We start from the raw sequence: 17052 nt of genomic DNA, 5'->3' as shown, positions 1-17052 counted from the left end.
GATGAGAGGTAACTGGTTTTACAACCATAAAAACTGTTTTTCTACCAAATTACCTGCACTCACAGGCAGAATAGTGTACGGAGAACTTAAGAGAGCAGGCTCTGGAGCCAGTATGTTTTGATTTCAATTCCAGCTCCCCTACTTTCTATCGTGTAATTTTGGCAAGATGCTCTGCACTTTGGCTTCCTGATCTATAAAATGAACAAAATTCAAAGTATTGCTGTGAGGGTGAAACTGTTTCATATATGTGAAACACTCAGAATAAGCACCTACACACAGTAAGCTTTCAATAACTGTTAACTTGCTGACAATCTACCGACTTGCCAGCCAACTGGTCAATATTTGTCTTGATTACTCTGAGGATCTGATGAAAGACAATCAAGTCACACCTAACTACACCTTTCTCTTTAGTAGAAATGCCTTAGGTTGCCTTGGCTTGCTCTCATATTCCCTCTGAATTATCCTGTCACTACTCTTAGTTCAGGTACTCTTTTTTTTTTTTTTTGGAGACAGAGTCTCACTTTATTGCCCGGGCTAGAGTGAGTGCCGTGGCGTCAGCCTAGCTCACAGCAACCTCACACTCCTGGGCTTAAGTGATCCTACTGCCTCAGCCTCCCGAGTAGCTGGGACTACAGACATGCGCCACCATGCCCGGCTAATTTTTTTTATGTATATATATTTTTAGTTGGCCAGATAATTTCTTTCTATTTTTAGTAGAGACGGGGTCTCGCTCTTGCTCAGGCTGGTCTCGAACTCCTGAGCTCAAACGATCCGCCCGCCTCGGCCTCCCAGAGTGCTAGGATTACAGGCGTGAGCCACCGCGCCCGGCCTCAGGTACTCTTTAAGTCTTCTTTTGACTACTACAAAAAGTCAGGTTGCCTGAAGGACATATGTACTGGGATGTCCCACAGGCACCTCCAAAATTGAACTCATCACCTTTCCCCTCCAAATTGGCTCTTCCCTCTGTAATCCCAATCTCGGTCAGAGAGACTATGATCAACATAGTCACTCAAGCAAGACCAAAACTTAGGAAGAGCCTGTCTTCTTCCTAGCTGGTTAATGCCTAGTGAGCCTTCAAGACAGCTCAGACATCATCTCCTGTGGGAAACTTTCTGAATTCTTAAGCTTTCACAACACCCTGAATATATCTTTATCACAAGCACTTATCATATTAGAATAAGATTGATTGTTTCTGTCCACAGCTAGGTTATAAGCCCCTCAAGGCTAGGCAATGATTATCATTAATCTCTGCATCCAGCAACCAACACACCACAAGGGACCTAAAGAACCGTCAACTAAGCTTATAGGGACTGAAATAAAACTTCAAGCTAGAGTCTGTCTTCTGGCTCCTACCTGCTGTTCCATATTCATGGTACCATGAATATCACCTATCTTGTTTTTTTTTTTAAGAGACAGGGTCTCATTATATTGTCCAGGCTGGCCTCAAATTTCTGGGCTCAAGCAATCCTCCTACCTCAGCGTTTCATGTAGCTGGGACTACAAGGCACACACCACTGTACCTGGCATCATCTTTCTGAAGTGCAAACCTAATTATGTCTCCCACCTATTTAGAAAAACCTTTACAGTCTCCCATTGTCTACTGGAAAAAAGTACAAATTCCTTTTCCAGTTAGAAAGGATTCTCCACATCTCCCCTCAGCCTACCTACCAGTCTCACAGCCCACCATGCCTTTAACAATCTAGATAGAACAGTATAAACTAACATTACCTCTACAGGCAATCTTCCCTGTCATACTCAAAGAGAACCAGTCATCCCCTCTGTGCTACTACTATTCCTTACAGGTACATCTATTGTGAGAATTATACTAGGGAAGTTTTTTTCTGTATGTTTTGCCCTCACCTTCTTAGACTGTGATTGACTTGAAGGTCAAGACTAAACCTCACTCCTTCTTTATATCCCTTTCTCCCACAGGTTATGGAGCACAATGCTTAGTATATAGCATACACTCCATAAATATCTGCTGGTTGAAGAAGAAATCAGTGGCAGACATGTCACCTCTGGAAAACAATAAAATATAGGTCCCAATAACAGGTCAATAGTGTCATCTTCTCACACAGATGAAAGAAAATAATGTTGTTCCAACTAAGTAAAAGGTAGAAGCAACACAAACTCAAGACCCATTAGCTTTAAGATAAAAAAAATACAAATCTCAAACTTTATAGATAAGGAATATCGTTCTATTAATAAATAATATATTAAGTATCTACATCATGCAAAAACCCCAACCAAGCCAGGCACTGTGGGGATATGATAACAAATGAACCATAATTTCTGCTCTCCAGGAGTTCATATCTGATAGCAGAGGAAGGGCACCATGTAAGGGGGTCAAGGCAGTTGTCTGGGCAAAAGAGGGCAAGAGCCTAAATTAGAGGGCAATAGTTGAGAGTGTAAAGCAGGAATACTTAGCCTTAGACAGAATGACAGCATGTGACATCACAGAAGTGGATTCTTGACCTTTTAAGCCAGCATTGCTGAGAGAAGAGTGAGAAGTGGGTTGGCAGAGGATGTACTTAAAGTGGGTTGATAAAATGTCATACCCTCCTTTCCCTGTTTCAAATATGCCTCTAAGAAAGGTGGCAGCACGATGTGATGGAAAGAGCACTAAACTAGGATTTGGGACATCTGACTTTCAATCACAACTTTATCATATGTGACATCCTTCACCAGCACAATACAGTATAGTAGTAAGAGCATGAACTCATACCCAGAATACCTGGGTTCGAATCCTGGCTCTGCCACCACCAGCGGCATCACCCCGGGCAAGTTTTACTTAAATTGTGTCTCACTTTTCTCACGTGTCAACTAGGATCAACAACAGTTAATAATAATCAACAGTGACTGATATGTGTAAAGCACTAGAAAAGTGGTAAGCACAAGTGTTTGCAATGCATAACTGCCACTGTCACTGACCATTCCCAGTAATGCATTCGGCTGCCTGCATCCACACTCACCGCTTGCTCATTCCTCATCCCGATGTACCTGATGCCCAGTTCCTGGGCAGCAAAGGCGATTTCGGTTACTGGGATGCCTACAATGCCAAACATGTACTCCACACCCTGGGGGACAAAAGAACAGGGGAATAAACATCGCCACATCCTCCCCTCCCTTCGGCGCGCTAAAAGGAAAATCTCCCACAAACTTCCCTTCCCTCTTCCCGCCATCCCCCGGTTCTACTCCAAGAAAAGCGTCTGTCTCCAAGACAACATATCGGTCCCCGCCGGCTTCCGTAGGAGCCTTTTTCTTCAGGAGGGTCGATCGTACTTGCGTTTTCAGGGCCTGGGCGATGACTTGAGCACCAGACACCTGTCCCTCACTTGTGTCGCTGGGCTCTGCGAAGTTGCTTTTCGGCATCTTCCACCTAAAAGGCCGCGGCACCGTCGCAGTTGACAGCCGAGCTGACGCTGAGGCCCTGCGAAACCAACCCGAAGGCACACGCGGGCCTCTGACCGACAGGAGGCGGGCAACCAACCGCATTAAAGAGGCGGGGCTAACCGTGCGCGCTTGGGGAGACGGGAGTCTCTAATCGCGCCCGTTCTCCAATCAGAACCGTGCCCTGTCCCGGGCTCCTCCACTCGCGGGGTCAGAGTGCCAGAAGGAGGTGGGACCAGCAAGAGGCCGCGGCCTATGCCAAGCAGGTAAGAAGCCGAACCTCGGAGGCCTCTCGCCAACGTCTCGGACTCCCAAGAATTTAAGGGCCCGCCAGGGGTGAGTGGCGCATGCGCACAGTCGGGTGGAAGGCGGGCTGGGAGCCGGGGCGGGAGGAGGCGTGGCGCCGTGCGCGATCCCGGACCCGCCCCGCCCCGCCTCCCAGGGGCTGCTGGGATCTGGAGGCTGGAGCGCGCGTGAAGTTGAGCCAAATTTCCCTTCGGCGGTCTTGTGTTACCGCGTCCTGTTTTCTAGGCTTTTACTTACACGCTTTGTGGTTCACACTTTCAGAACTTCATGGCTTGGCACTCCCTAATCATAATAACGCATGTTACTTAAATCCGTAAGCAGATGTGTGCTCTTTATCCCCGTTTTGTGTTTGAAGGCACAGAGCTTCCCAGCAAGAGATAAAGTAATTTACTCAGAGTCATTGGATCCAGGCCATGCTTCAGACTCCGAATCCTGTTTGGTATTCACACTGTTCAGCCCTTGGGTCACAATACTTTGAACCTACTTAGTTTTGAGCGCTATGTTCCCCAGCCCTTGCCACTAACCCATGTTACTCTTCATTATTATCTTTCCAAAGTCAGGAGATGTGGCTTTTCATAATTCTTGGATTCAGTCCCTGCCCATAACCAACCATCCCCTGCACCCGACAGCATTTTAAAACATTTTGAGTGACAAAGATGCTTACAATATGCGATTTCTAAGACTACCAACTCAAAGTCATTAGACCATCTATCTGCTCAGTAACAATAAACTTAAAATCTTCAATCATAACAAAGAGTGGCGCTGTAGTTTTTGAGGATTTCAAGTGTTAAGCAAAAAGACCAGTGCTATGTGGATGGTAGAGAGACAAGAACAGGGGGGAGTGGGTCATGGGTAGTGAAACGAATGAGAAGCATTGGAAGTGAAAAGATTTCTAAACCCAGACATTTTCACACCATAGTCCTGGGCCGTTCCAAAAGGTCTATTTCAAACCCTCACCCCACCCCAAGCAAAAGAGAGTGAAATTGTTGCTTCCCTGGATATAGGGGCCCCTCTAAGATAGAGATTTCTTTGAAGTTTCAGAGTTCATCTTAAATGTAGATTTTGCATTCTACTCCAGAATGTATCCATATTTTAATTTAAAAATAGCATTTTACTTACTGAGGTAGAATAAACATACAATTAAATGCACAGATCTTAAATGTCAGTTAGATGAGTTTTGACAGTCATGTATACCTATGTAACCACCACCCAAAACAAAAATGACATTTTAAACTGTTTACTTGTCAAGAAAATTGACATTCCAGAAAGATGCAAAATGTTCTTTGTGTGTTTTGAATAATCCTTGGCACAGTGTGTCCTGTCCCTGTTTGTAAAACACATAAGCTTACTGTTTATATCAGTACCTTTGTGACAGTCTCTACCCCTATTGCGTCAGAATCACTGTGAAAGCTTTTTCGAAATACAGCTGCTTGGTCCCTACTCCAGATCCTAGGGCAAGTTAGGCACCTGTATTTTTTTAAAGTTGCTACCTGATTTTGATCTCAGCCCTGAGATGAGAACCCCAGCTGGAAGCATGAGTTAATAATTAAATGTATGATTAAACTGTTACCAACTTAATACTGTTGATTAATTTGGGTTTACAGGTTCAAGGCTGGTTTGACATTAACAGCGCAAGCTGCATTGATAATAACCTTTGTAGTCTCCATACAAAGGAAAAATTTTGTAATGAGTATTTTGTAAATAAAGGTACAGTTAGGTACAATTTCCCATTTTCCCTATGTATGGCGACTTTTGGGGCACCCTGTAGTTAGTCAACTCACCAGGCCTGTGTCTACTTCTGTGTCAAAGGAATCACTGATAGAATCATTCAGTATGAAATGCAGTGAAAACTGAACTGTGAATTGGAACAAATCCCCAGAATGCAGGTTAGCTGGTTTTTCAAAAGGATAAATTCTCAACTAGCTGGATTCTATCATTTAGCAAAGAGAAAAATTGAGATTGTTTAAACTTCCACCGTTACACCTTTCAGTTAGGGAGGCAGCATTTCACTGTTAATTTGGCTTTGATGATTCAGCAGGAGTGACTTGGCCCTGCATTAGCAGAGCCAAAGAGCAATTCCTTTTTAATCAGATTGTAATTATAGCATCTCAGGATTCTTTTGTAATATATTCAAGGCCCTTTGTACAGAAGTCTTAAGCAGTAACCATATTCTTTATTACTTTCATTAACAATAGACATAGAATTTTATTTGTTGAATATTCTATTACAATTTGTTTTGTTTATTTATTTATTGGTGGGACAAAGTCACAAGAGGAATAAATCTAACCTTTTTTTTTTAAAAAAAAGAAAATACTGAAGTATTGATAACGTGCTTTCCAAAGAGCAGAGCCAGTCATCAAAGAGTCTGTATACCAATTACTCTATTTGTGAGTTCTGAATTTGAGATTATGAGAAAGAGCAATTTGTCAACTTTCTTCCATCTAAGTGAAGAGGATATCCAGGCAACCAGGTAATTTAGTAAGAGTTGCAAATATAGTGCCTGGAGAAAATATACTCTCTAACGGCTGAAGCTTCTACAGGCAGTAACTCCTAAACCCCCCAAATTGGGATAGTACATTTGAATTTCAGTCAACTAACAAGCACACTAAGAATCCTTGTGATTATTTAAAAGCATAACTCTAGCTGAACCTGTGATAAATATTATTACAAACATGTCTTCTCAGAATGTGAAGTGTTTGGTTATCAAGTGAAGAAATCAATATGTCATAGAATAACTAAAAGTGAAATTGGCTAAAATAAGAGAAAACTAAAACTGATTATCTTAAAAACAAAAAGGCAGAAACAATAGCAAAAAAGGAAATCCGTCTAGAACACTATTTTTAAAAGCAACACTGAAAATTGTACAAAGCAGGAAACATGCTTTAGAAAATATGTCAACATCGAGCAGGAAATAAAATAATGCAATAAAATGGTTCTTTGAATAAAATGGGTTAAATTGATTTTGTTTGCTTCTCATTAAGTTTGTGGACTTCAAAATACCGAAGTTCGTTGATAGGCTTGAAGCAGAACCATTGAAAAGCAACTTTATTATCGAGCTAGGGAATGATATTGACAGTAACTCAATAACAAAAAGGTTGATAATAAAAGTTCCCAGTGCCTGTTGACATTTTTCCCAGGTACTCTGTGGCCTAGAGAAAGGCTGGATTCCTGCCTTTGGCGTGGGCTGGCAAGCCCTTTGCCTTTGATTTCCAAGGGAGACCTGGAACTGGAACAGGGAATGCTGTGGGAAGAAAACTGAAGGAACATTGTTTCCCTGTCTTAGCTTTGTGTTCATCCATTGTGAGTTTGTTTTTTTAAGCAAATTTGGAATAGTTTGACATCAGCAGTCGTTACATTATTGACAAAGATGTTTACTTACGTAAAATACACCAGGAAATGATGACAACTGTATGTTGTGCTATGAGGACTTAAGAGATTTATCTCAAATGGCTTAGAAACCATAATATATTATTTCTCAATATGATAGAACACTTGGGTGGCCCACATAGTAGGACAGCCATGAAATATGATACCAGTAGTGAAATGTTTCCTGTTTTCAGTTATTTCTCCTGTTTTTCCATTAGCATTAGCCCTTTGCTTTTTAGCTTTTTAAATTATACCTATTGCTTTGTTTTGATTTTAATCTCTCCTCTATGTTAGCAAAACAAAGACTCATTTCTGAGGCAGAACCTCTGAGTGTGAGGTTGAGCTGGGATTGTAACCCCAGGTGAGGGACATCTTCGTGATGAAGAACCTAAGCCCTCAAACTTCTTTTTGCATCATAACCTTTGAGTTCCTCTTTGGAGCTTATCTGTAGTTTATTGTTTTTGCTTTTTTAAATACACGTTTAACATTTATGACATCGTTCAGACACATGAATAGGATCTGAGATTGATACACACCCATTCATCTGGCCTCTATCTTGAGAAATACAACATTACAAATATGGTGAAGCCCCCTGTGTGTCCCTTCCCCCTCTCATCTCCTTCCCTATCCCACAGAGGTAACCAATATCTTGAATTTGGTGTTTATAATTCCCACATTATTTATTCTTTAGGAGATGGACATTTTGGTCATTTTTGCTTTTCATTGTATAAACAGTGTGCTGTGAACACTCTTCCATGGCTGCTTCGTATGAGCATGTGTGAGAGTTTTCACATATGTGTTTGATGGGTGGGGGAAGACATCACCAGGTTTGCTAGAGATTGCCAGGTTGCCGAAGTCATTGTACCAATTTATACTCCCAACGTTTGTGTATGAGAACTCTCTTTTCTCCATATCCTTAATTGTGGAGCTTTAAAAATTTTTGCTAATTTGGTGATGTGAAATGGCTTCTCATTTCCATTTCCCTGATTACTAATAAAATTAAGTTATATTTGTGTGTGTGTGTGTGTGTGTGTGTGTGTATGTATATAGGGCATAGGGGTTTCTTTCTCTGTGAATTACCTGTTTACATCTGTTGCCCATTTCTTTATTGGATTATCTTTCTTTTTGATTTGTAAATGTTCTTTGTATGTTCTGAATGCTAATTCTTTGTCTTTTAACATTGTTCATAGTTACTTTTGAGGTGTAAAGGGGTTATTCTGTAGTCACATTTGACAATTATTTTCCTTTACATGTTATACTTTTTGTGTCTTGTTTAAGGAAACTTTCTAACCTGAGGTTATGAAGATTTTTTTCTATATCAAAAAGTTTAAAGTTTTATTTTTATATTTATGTTTTATATTTAAGTCTATATGTGATGGGAGGTAGGAATCCAGTTTTTTCTCTTATAATATCTGTATCAATTATATTTTCAGTATAATTAACCACCCCAAAACTTAGTGGCTTAAAACAACCACCACTTATTTAACCTATGTTCCTATGTTCTAAGGCTGTGCATAGCTGGGCTCACCATGTGTCTGTAGTCAGTGCCAGTCAGCTAGGTCGCTCTGCCACTGGAGGTTGACTGGTTGTCCACTGGTGTAGTGGACATGTTGCCACTGAGCCAAGTATCTCTGGTCATTCAGCAGGCTGCCCCGGCTTCTTCACATGATGGCAGTAGGTTGATTACAAAAGGGTTGTCAGATTTAGGGAGAAAAAAAAAACAAAAAACCAGACACCAAGGCTCTTAGTTAAATTTGAACTTCAGATGAATAATGAATCATTTTTTTAGTATAAGTATGTTCCAGCATATTTATTTATCTGAAATTTAAATTTAACTTGGCCTCCTGTATTTTATCTGACACAATCTTGATTCCGGATGTTAATGTAGCTTACATTCCCCAGTCTTCCTTGTAGCTAGGAGTGGTCATGGTTCCCATGTGGGCCAAATCAACTTAAATGGAAGTCACTGGGCAGGACTTTTGGCAAGCTCATGAAGCTGGCGGGTACCCTCCAACTCTTCTTCTGTATAGCATGGTAATTGGAGTTGTAGCAATCATTTTGCAATCACAAGGTGACTCTGAAGATGGAAGCTAAGTGCTAAGGAGTGAGGCACAAAAAGAGAAGGATCCTGAGTCCTACATGACATCATGGAGCTCCCACCTTTGTCAGGTTTTGTGATCAGAATTTTCTCACTTCATAAGAAAAAAAATGTCTTCTTCTTTTCTTTCTTTCTTTCTTTTTTTTTTTTTTTGAGACAGAGTCTCACTCAGTCACCCTGGGTAGAGTGTAGTTGCATCATCATAGCTTACTGCAACCTCAAACTCTTGGGCTCAAGCGATCCTCCTGCCTCAGCTCCCGAGCCTAATGCCTGGCTAATTTTTCTATTTTTAGTAGAGACAGGGTCTCGCTCTTGCTCAGGCTGGTCTCCAACTCCTGAGCTCAAGCAATCCTCCTGCCTCAGCCTCCTAGAGTGCTAGGATTACAGGCGTGAGCCACAGCACCTGGCCCCTTCTGTTTTCTTGAGCTTTTGTCAGTTTTATAATTTCTACAGTCCCAGAGTTTATAACATTTTCACTGTGTTCTATAAACATAATCCTCATATTTGCTTTATATTCAAGGCTCTTGCCATAGTTTTTTCATTGACCTTTTTGGTTGGCAGAAGTTTGTACTGTATTCATTTTTTTAAGAAAGGCTGATGAGGCCGCTGAGAATAATATTCCCTGAGTTCTTGCATTTTCAAACCTATTATCTGTTATTTTTATACTTCAACCATAGCTTGGCATAGTATAAAATTTCTGGTTTATGTTTTCTTTTCCAAAAGGATTCTATAGGCTTTTACTAGCATTGAGGTCTGAGGACAGCCTGATTTTTTGTCTTTCTAAATGCCCTTGATCTTTTTTTTTTTTTCTTTTAGAGACAGGGTCTCATTATGCTGCCCAGGCTGGTCTCCAACTCCTTGCCTTAAGTGATCCCCCCACCTCAGCCTCCCAAAGTGCTAGGATTATAGGTGTGAACCACTGCACCTGGCCACCCTTGATCTTTTTATCTGGCTTCCCTAGTGATTCTTTCTTTATCTTTGAAGATCAGATTACTAGGCTATCTGCTGGTGTTGACATTCTGTTTGTTTCTTTCTTGAATTTTGCTGTGTCCTTTCAATCTATAAATTCAAATCTGCTTTTATTTCTGGTGAGTTTTCTGCAATTACATCTTTAAATATTTTTTCTGTTCCATTATATATTATTTATTATTGTATAAAAAATTACCATTCATGTAGCAGCTTAACACAAGACCTATTTGTTATCTCAGAGTTTCTGTGGGTCAGGAGTCTGAACATGGCTTCACTGGATCCTCTGCTCAGAATCTCACAAGGCTACACTGAAGGTGTCAGCTAGGCCCACAGTGTCATCTGAGGCTGAGTTCTCTTCCAAGGCCAATTGATTGTTGGAAGAATTGATTTCCTTGCAGCTGTAGAGTTCACAGTGGCTTGTTTCTTCAAGGACAGCAGGAAAGAATGTGTCTGAATTTAGGGAGTACCCCAGTTCTTCTTTTAAAGGCTTTTACCTTATTAAGTCAGGCCCATCTGGTATAATCTCTTTCTAGAGTAACAAAATTAACTGGTTTGGGACTTTAATTACGTATGGAAATCCCTTCACCTTTGCCATACTCTATTGGCTAGAAGCAAAACACAATTTCCGCCTGTACTCAAGGAACAAGAATTATATAAGGAGTCACCCTAGGGTGTGTCCACAACACATTATTTCTTTTTTCTTTTATGGATTTTCTAGTTATGTATATGTTGGATCTCATTCACCTAGCCTCCATATCTGTCACTTTCTCTAGACTCCTTTTCTTTCTTTCTTTCTTTCTTTTTTTTTTTTTTTGAGACAGAGTCTTGCTGTGTTGCCCAGGCTAGAGGGCCATGGCGTCAGCCTAGCTCACAGCAACCTCAAACTCCTGGGCTTAAGCAATCCTCCTGCCTCAGCCTCCTGAGTAGCTGGGACTACAGGCATGTGCCACCATGCCCGGCTAATTTTTTTCTATATATATTTTTAGTTGTCCATATAATTTCTTTCTATTTTTAGTAGAGACGGGGTCTCACTCTTGCTCAGGCTGGTCTCGAACTCCTGACCTCGAGCGATCCTCCTGCTTGGGCCTCCCAGAGTGCTAGGATTACAGGCGTGAGCCACTGCACTCGGCCTGGACTCCTTTTCAGTTCTGTATTTCTGTCCATGTTACTTACTTATTTACAGCATCATCTGATCCCTTTGTGCTGCTTCCATATTTACCTTAATTTCTTTGATGGTTTAATTTTTTTCTTCTTCTTTCCTGAGCCTCGCCACAGAACATTTCATTTCTCTTCCCCCTACCCCTCTCCCTGCTCCCCACTTCCCCTTCCTTTCATCTTCCCCCTCCTCCCCCTCTCTATCTCCTTCCTTCCCTTCTCCTTCTCTTTCTTCTTTTAATTCTTTTGTCCCGGTCTACTCTGTGCTTTTGTTTTATAGAAGCAATTGTTATTTTTTTCATTCATTGCCGAATGTTTTGTCACAATTTTTATTTGCTTTGTGGCGATTTTCTGATGAGTAATCTTCACTTTCTTTTCTTACAGTCTCTTTCAAAATATCCTGAGCTTTTTATTTACTCATTTTTGAGTGAGTTTTTCCTTTACTGTTTATTTACAGGTTTATGTGGGAGGTGAACTAAGCCATTCTGGGTTTAGTTATTTTCTTTCCACACGTTTAAGGTATCATCTTCTTAATTCTATGGTTGCTCTTGAAAAGCCTGCTGTTATTCAGATTACCTTGTCTTTAATGGTAATCTCTTTTCACTCTGGTTGCTTTGAAGACTTTTTTTTGTTTTTTAATATTTGGAGTGCTGAAGTTTCTTTATGTTGTGTCTAGATTTCTTTTTGGTTATCCTGAATCTATGGATTTCTGTATTTCATTGATAAAATTTTCAACTTTTATTCCTTCAAATATGTGTCATTTTCTGTATTTCTTCCTTCCAAAATTCCAATTAGAAATGTGATGGAACGTTGTATATGTCTTTTATGTCTCTTAACCTCTTTTTCCTTTTTCGTCATCTCTTTGGTACATTCTATTTTTTTTTTCAGCTCTAACTCCCATGCCACAAAATCTCTCCATCTGGTTTCATTTGACAGCATCTTATTCTTTTACCTGTTTTAGATTCCACTGGGTACTTCTTTAATCATCTTCATTGTACTTATTTGATAATTTACACTAGTAATACTGTCATCTGAAGTTGTTGGGGGCCTGATTTTGCCGTGTTCTTTTGACTTTCTTGCATGATAGTTTGTTCCTTGTGTGTTTAGTAATTTTGAATTGTGAGTTCGTATTTATTTGAGCTCTACTTATGAGGCTCCTGAGTGGTTTCTGTTGGAGCAGAGTTCCTTCAGAGAGGATGTAGATTGGCTTTTTTAGGAATCTCAGGACTGTTAACATCTCAAGACCACTGTGCTCATTTCTTGACTTGGGGTTACCAGGGTCATGTATGTTGTGAGAATTTGGAACCCACATAAGGAAAAACCTTTGGTTATGATTTTTCCAGGGCTACTTTTTTCCCCCCTACTTAGAGCCCAAGATGAGATATGCAAGTTTCTGTGTCAGACAGTTACTTTAGCAGACAGACAGGTGTGTGTTTGTTTATTTTTGCTGATCCTTTCAAAGAGGGAATAACTTTTTAAGGGTTCTAGCTACATACACAGATCTCACTCCAACCTCAAGATCTTGTCTTCTGTCTTGTATGGTCATTAAAGTCGAACTCCCTCAGGTATCAAGATTGTGAAATGTCCCAGGAACACCTCACCATTCTGGTTCTCAGTTATTTATTTGTTTTTAGTTTTTAGTTTTAAAATACTTTATTTTTTACAGAAGTTTTAGGTTCACAGTAAAATTGAGCAGAAAGTACAGAGAGCTCCCATATACTCCTTGCCCCAACACATGCATAGTCTCCCAGATTATCAATATCCCTGCTCAGAGTAGTACATTTGTTACACTTGGCAAGCCTGCATTGACATATCATTACCACCCGAAGTCCATAGTTTATATCAGGATTCACTTTTGGTATACAGGTGTTGTGCATTTGAGGGGTTTTGACAAATATATAATGACATGTATCCACCATTACAGTATCATATGAATAGTTTCACTGCCCTAAAAATCCTCTGTGCTCTGCCTATTTATCCCTCGCTCCCCCCTAACTCCTGGCAACCACTGATCTTTTTACTGTTTCTGTAATTTTGCATTTTCCAGAATGTCATGTAGTTGGAATCATACAGTATGTAGCCTTTTCAATTTGATTTCTGTCATTTAATAATATGCATCTTAAGGTTCCTCCCTGTCTTTTCATGGCTTGATAGTTCATTTCTTTTTAGCACCAAATAACATTCCATTGTCTGGATATGTCATAGTTTATTAATCCATTCACCTACTGAAGGAACACCTCAGTTGTTTCCAAATTTTGTCAATTATGAATAAAGCTGTTACAAACATCTACGTACAGGCTTTTACAGGGACATAAGTTTTCAACTTCTTTGGGTAAATACAAGGAATGTGATTGCTGGGTCATATGATAAGAGTATGTTTAGTTTTGTAAGAAACTGCCAAACTGTCTTCCAAAGGAGCTGTACCATTTTGCATTTGCACCAGCAATAAATGTGAGTTCCTGTTGTTCCACATCCTCCACAGCATTTGCTCTTGTCAGCGTTTTGGATTTTAGCCTTTCTAATATGTGTGTGGTGGTATCTAGTTGTTTTAATTTGCAATTCTCTAATGACAGAAGATGTGGAGCGTCTTTTCATAAGTTTATTTGCCATTTGTATATCTTCTTTGTTGAGGTGTCTGTTCACATCTTCTGCCTATTTTTTAATCAGGTTATTCTTTTCCTTACTGTTGACTTTTAGGAGTTCTTTGTATATTTTGGATAACATTCGTTCATCTGATATGCCTTTTGCAAATATTTTCTCCCAGGCTATAGCTTGTCTTTTCATTCTCTTGACAGGTGAGAGCTACCACACCTGGCTAATTTTTCTATTTTTTGTAGAGACAGGATCTTGCTCTTGCTTGGGCTGATCTTGAACTCCTGAGCTCAAGCAATCCTCCTGCCTGGGCCTCCCAGGCAGGAGTGCTAGGATTACAGGCATGAGCCACCACGCCTGGCCTCTGTTAGTGTTTTTTATTTCAAGCATTTCTTTTTTGATTTTTTCTTAGAATTTCTATCTGTTTGCTTACATTACCCATCTATTTTTGCATGTTGTCTCTTTTTTCTAGTAGAGCCCTTGGCATGTTCATCATAGTTATTTTAAATTGCTGGTCTGATAATTCCAACATCCCTGCCATATCTGACTCTGGTTGTGATGTTCACTCACTCTTCACGCTATTTTTTACTTCTTAAGGTGCTTTGTAATTTTTTGTTAAAAGCTAGGCATGATGTACTAGGTAAAGGAACTGTAGTAAATAGGCATTGAGTGATGCGTGGTGAGGTGTGGCGGGAAGGGTTGTGTTCTAGTCTTATGATTAGGTCTCAGTGTTTCAGGGAGCCTGTGCCTCGGGACTGTGAGCTTCACAAGTGCTTCTCAGTGCCCATCCCCACCAGGTAGAACTGAACGGCTAGAGGGGCCTAGAGTTGGGTGTTTCCCTTCCCTCAGGTCAGTTGAGCTCTGATAAAACCCCAATAGGTTAGGCTCTGGTAAAATCCTTTTTCTGGAGGTCAGGCCTGCTAAAGAATACTTTGTTTACTTTCCCCAGTGTCTACCAGAAGCATGATGGGATTTTTCCCAGTCTTCCTTGTGAGAACCTGGTACAGCTCCTAGAGGTAAAACTCACAAAAGCGTGGGTGCACCCATCTGAGACTGGAGTTTTAAACTCATAGACTTGTCCGTGCTGAGCCTCCAGCACTTCATCAGTTACATTTTAGGTGTTCCTACCTGGGTGCTGATTCCCGTGGAGGTTCTGCTTGTGGGTTTCTGCTCTGGTAAGTTGTGATTCTCTGTATCCACCTGTCTCTCTAATACTGGGGGCAGAAATTTGCCCTGTGACCTCAATTTTCTGACATATCTAAGAAGAGTCATTGGTTTTCAGTTTGTTTAGCTTTTTACTTGTTAGAATGGAGTGGCAACTTACAAGCTCCCTACATGCCAGACTGGAAGCCTGAAGTCAGCTTTTTATTTATTTTTTCCTTATGGTTTTCATTTATTAGAAAAACTGTGTAACATTTAAGAAAGCATTTTATTTTATTTTATTTATTTATTTTTACAAAAATCTGTAAGAAAGCATTTTAAATCTCCATAAAAATGGCTTGCATGTTTTCACGTATTCACATTTTTTCAGTCTTTGTTCACATGCATACATATTTTACTTAGCTATTATTATAGTAAATATAGAAAATTTTTCGTAATGTATTTAGCACATTTTAAGCATATTTCATTTTCAAAGACTTCATAATTATCTCTATAATTTTTGCTAATATTCTACCTAGCTGATATACATTAATTTTCCTAACTTTCTTCCTATTGGATATTGTTTGTTTCTAGGTTTTGTCTATTAGGACTCATCCTTCAGTTTTAGCTAGCTTCAACTTACTGAACACTAGGCATTTTACAGCAGATATTTTTATTTCAACTTATAGAAGAAGGAATGGAAGCTTAGTTATGTTAAATATAACAAGGTCATGTAATAAATAAGTATCTGCACCAGGATTTCAACTGAGACATGTTGAAACTCAAAAGTCTGTATTCTTTACTTCCATGGTATGCTGTTACTTCAACTAATACCTTTTTGCCTTGCTTATAATGACTTACTATTAAATATGATAAAGTCCCAGAGGTAGACTGTTTATGACTCATAACACAAAATATCAAACTTGTTCATACCAGTAAGACATTGCTATTTATTATCACTTTACTACTTTACCCCTTAATGATTTTTTTACAAATTTAATATTTTTAATAGCACCAGGTTTTATTTTTTGTTTTTTGTTTTTTTGAGACAGGGTCTCACTCTGTTGCCCGGGCCAAAGTGCAGTGGTGTCACCATAGCTCACAGCAACCTCAAACTCCTGGGCTCAAGGGATCCTCCTGCCTCAGCCTCCTAAAGTGCTAGGATTATAGGTGTGAGCCACTGCACCTGGCCAAATGGTACCATTTTAATTTTTATTTTGTACATAAGTTTAAAGTCTTCCAAAGTGTTTGTTTATGATTTGTTTTCTTCTTGTTAAAATCTGTTCTTGTTCATTGCCTGTTTATAAGTGTTGTCTTAATGTTTATATTTTGCCAATCTGTTTTTTCTTTTTCTTTTTTTTTTTTTGGAGACAGAGTCTCACTCTGTCTCTATGGCTAGAGTGCTGTGGCATCAGCCTAGCTCACAGCAACCTCAAACTCCTGGGCTCAAATGATCCTCCTGCCTCAGCCTCCTGAGCAACTGGGACTACAGGTGCGTGCTACTGTGCCCAGCTAATTTTTTCTGTTTTTAGTAGAGACAGAGTTAACTCCTGGCCTCAAGCGATCCTCCCACCTTGGCCTCCCAGAGTGCTAGGATTACAGGCGGGAGCCTGTTTCTTCCTGGCCTGTTTCTTCCATGATTTTAACTGCTTCAAATTTTAGAAAGTTGTTTTGTTGAAGTATCTGTTAACTAATTCTAATTTATGCTAGTTTCCCTAACATTCAGATGATTTTGTGTTTATTTTCAAATTGTTATTCATTCATCCCAATATCACTCATTCAATCAACCTTCTCCTCTGTTGTTTTGAGTGTAGTGGAATAAAAAGAGTGTGGGCTTTTGGATGGAACAGGTTTGGTTGAAATCCTGGCTCTGGATAGCAATCCCCTTCTAGTTTAAGAGTAACTGCTTCCCCAAAAGAAGCTAGAATATCCCCCTCTACTTTGCCTCTGTTGCTGAGGAATATAGCACGTATAGCATATACAGCATATATGCCTCCAGGAAGAGAGGCACAAGGGTGGAGATACTAACCATTTCT

General features: G+C 39.9%; 2 protein-coding genes across 5 annotated transcripts in view; one reads left to right on the top strand and one right to left on the bottom strand.

Annotated features, from left to right (window-relative positions):
• The window catches only part of HACL1 (2-hydroxyacyl-CoA lyase 1), a 33292-nt gene extending 29626 nt beyond the window's left edge, over window positions 1-3666 (bottom strand). The window contains exons 1-2 of one of the 2 annotated variants that reach the window (XM_045538368.1): window positions 3283-3666; window positions 2973-3077 (exon numbers count right to left, since the gene is read on the bottom strand). In XM_045538368.1, coding sequence (XP_045394324.1) covers window positions 2973-3077; window positions 3283-3495 — 318 coding nt within the window. In that variant the 5' untranslated portion in view covers window positions 3496-3666. Of the gene's footprint in view, window positions 1-1860; window positions 1865-2972; window positions 3078-3282 lie in introns of those variants that run through there. The other variant, XM_045538385.1, reaches the window with a different exon arrangement.
• BTD (biotinidase) overlaps window positions 3306-17052 on the top strand; it is a 29466-nt gene continuing 15719 nt past the window's right edge. The window contains exons 1-2 of one of the 3 annotated variants that reach the window (XM_045538409.1): window positions 3680-3726; window positions 14826-15051. Coding sequence is in view for 1 of the 3 variants with exons in the window: in XM_045538398.1 (XP_045394354.1) it covers window positions 3646-3656 (11 nt within the window). In the remaining 2 variants the exon portion in view is untranslated. Of the gene's footprint in view, window positions 3727-14825; window positions 15052-17052 lie in introns of all 3 variants that reach the window. The other 2 variants (XM_045538398.1, XM_045538417.1) reach the window with 2 other exon arrangements.

Source organism: Lemur catta, chromosome 1, assembly GCF_020740605.2.
Source record: "Lemur catta isolate mLemCat1 chromosome 1, mLemCat1.pri, whole genome shotgun sequence".
Lineage (NCBI taxonomy): Eukaryota > Metazoa > Chordata > Mammalia > Primates > Lemuridae > Lemur > Lemur catta.
Note: the sequence above shows the minus strand (reverse complement) of the source record. Positions and strands in the feature narration are given on the sequence as shown.